The sequence below is a fragment of the Neopelma chrysocephalum genome, unplaced genomic scaffold, assembly GCF_003984885.1.
Source record: "Neopelma chrysocephalum unplaced genomic scaffold, ASM398488v2 Primary Assembly neopelma1_97356, whole genome shotgun sequence".
NCBI classification, from domain to species: domain Eukaryota; kingdom Metazoa; phylum Chordata; class Aves; order Passeriformes; family Pipridae; genus Neopelma; species Neopelma chrysocephalum.
The window spans coordinates 1-2,062 of record NW_020925997.1 but is presented as its reverse complement, the minus strand read 5'-3'; the positions used below and the strand labels follow the sequence as shown (position 1 = coordinate 2,062).

At 70.1% G+C, this 2,062-nt stretch overlaps 1 protein-coding gene across 1 annotated transcript in view; it reads left to right on the top strand.

Annotated features, from left to right (window-relative positions):
* LOC113961627 (semaphorin-6C-like) overlaps positions 1-1,394 on the top strand; it is a gene marked incomplete at both ends in the record, with an annotated part of 3,867 nt that extends 2,473 nt beyond the window's left edge. Inside the window, 2 exon segments of the mRNA XM_027672047.1 lie at positions 359-514; positions 1,149-1,394. Of these exon segments, the coding sequence (XP_027527848.1) occupies positions 359-514; positions 1,149-1,394 (402 nt within the window).
* Between the last annotated feature and the right edge of the window lie 668 nt (positions 1,395-2,062).

The window sequence follows — 2,062 nt, the reverse complement described above, 5'->3', positions numbered from 1 at the left end:
GTCCCCTGTGCCCCTGTGCCCGTGTCTCCTGTCCCCATGTCCCCTGTGCCCGTGTCCCATGTCCCCCTGTCCCCATGTCCCCATGTCCTGTGTCCCCATGTCCCCTGTCCCCATGTCCCCATGTCCCCCTGTCCCCGTGTCCCCGTGTCCCCCTGTCCCCATGTCCCGTGTCCCCCTGTCCCCATGTCCCCCTGTCCCCATGTCCCCGTGTCCCCATGTCCCCTGTGTCCATGTCCCCATGTCCCCTGTGCCCGTGTCCCCATGTCCCCATATCCCCATGTCCCCGTGTCCCCATGTCCCGTGTCCCCCTGTCCCCATGTCCCCATGTCCCCATGTCCCCCTGTCCCCTGTGGCTCAGGCCGGGCTGTTGTGCCGGGATGGGACCTGCCAGTGGCATTGTCACCTCCGGGGACTTCCCCGATGAGACGCTGGCTTTCGCCAAGGAGCACCCGCTGCTCCACGGGGCACTGGGACCCGCGGGAGGGCGGCCCCTCTTCACCCAAACCGGCACCAGGTCAGGGCACGGGGTGGGCACGGGGTGGGCACAGGGTGGGCTGGGCACAGGGTGGGGTGGGGACAGGGTGGGCTGGGGACAGACAGGGGTGGCCTTGGGGACAGGGTGGGCTGGGGACAGGGTGGGCTGGGGATGGGGTGGCTTTGAGGACGGGGTGGCTTTGAGGACGGGGTGGCCTTGGGGACAGGGTGGCTTTGGGGACAGACAGAGGTGGCCGTGGGGACAAGGTGGCTTTGGGAACAGCAGGGGTGGCTTTGGGGACAGGGTGGGCTGGGGACAGGGTGGGCTGGGGACAGGATGGTCTTGGGAACAGGGTGGGCTGGGGACAGGGTGGCTTTGGGGACAGACAGGGGTGGCCTTGGGGACAGACAGAGGTGACCTTGGGGACAGACAGGGTGGCCTTGGGGACAGACAGAGGTGGCCCTGGTGACGGGACGCCCCTGTGGTCAGGCGGTGTCTCTGGGTGCTCTGTGTGCCGAGGGTGCTGCGCGGCGGGAGGGTCCCTGTGCAGGGCTCCTGTGTGGGGTGTGCCGGGCCAGGGGGGCCAGTGAGAAGCCCCCCGGGCAGTGCCAGCCCTGGTGCCAGCCCCGTTGGGTGGCCCAGAGTGCGAGGCGAGGCCCCGGTGCTGGCACAGGCTGACCCAGCTGGCCGTGGACGCGGGCGCGGGGCCCCGCGGGGATCACACCGTGCTCTTCCTCGGCGCCGAGGACGGGCGGCTGCTGAAGGTCCTGGCGGGCACACGGAGCCCAGAGACCACCCGGCCCCCCGCGGGCACCCCGGGCCCTGGGGACACCCCCGGGGCTGGGGACAGAGGGGACAGAGGGGGCAGCGGGGACACGGCGCTGCTGCTGGAGGAGATCAGCCTCTACGAGCCCGGGCGGTGAGGGGGGACCAGGGCTAGGGGTCTCGTGGGGGCAATGGGTGCTGAGGGGCTTGTGGGGGCTATGGGACTGTGGGTGCTGGTGGTGCTGGGGGGCTGGTGGGGGCTGTGGGTGCTGGGGGGCACCGTGGGGGCTGTGAGTTCCCAGGGTGGTGCTGGGGGGCTGTGGGTGCTGGTGATGCTGGGGGACGGTGGGCGCTGGGGGTCTGTGGGTGCCAGGCTGGGCTCATTCACCCCGGGCACTCTGGGGCTGTGGGTGCCGGGGGTCTGTGGGTGCCAGGGTGGGCTCACTCACCCCAGGCACTGTGAGGGTGCAGTTTCTGGGGGTCTTTGGGGGTCTGTGGGTGCCAGGCTGGGCTCACTCATACCAGGCACTGTGGGGGTCTGTGGGGTCTGTGGGTGCCAGGGTGGGCTCCACTCACTCCGGGCACTCTGGGGAGGCAGGTTCTGGGTGTCTGTGGGGGTCTGTGGGTGCCAGGCTGGGCTTGCTCACCCTGGGCACTGTGGGGGTGCAGTTTCTGGGGGTCTGTGTGTGCCAGGCTGGGCTGCACTCACCCCAGGCACTCTGGGGGTGCAGTTTCTGGGGGTCTGTGGGTGCCAGGCTGGGCTGCACTCACCCCAGGCACTCTTGGGGTGCAGTTTCTGGGGGTCTGTGGGTGCCAGGCTGG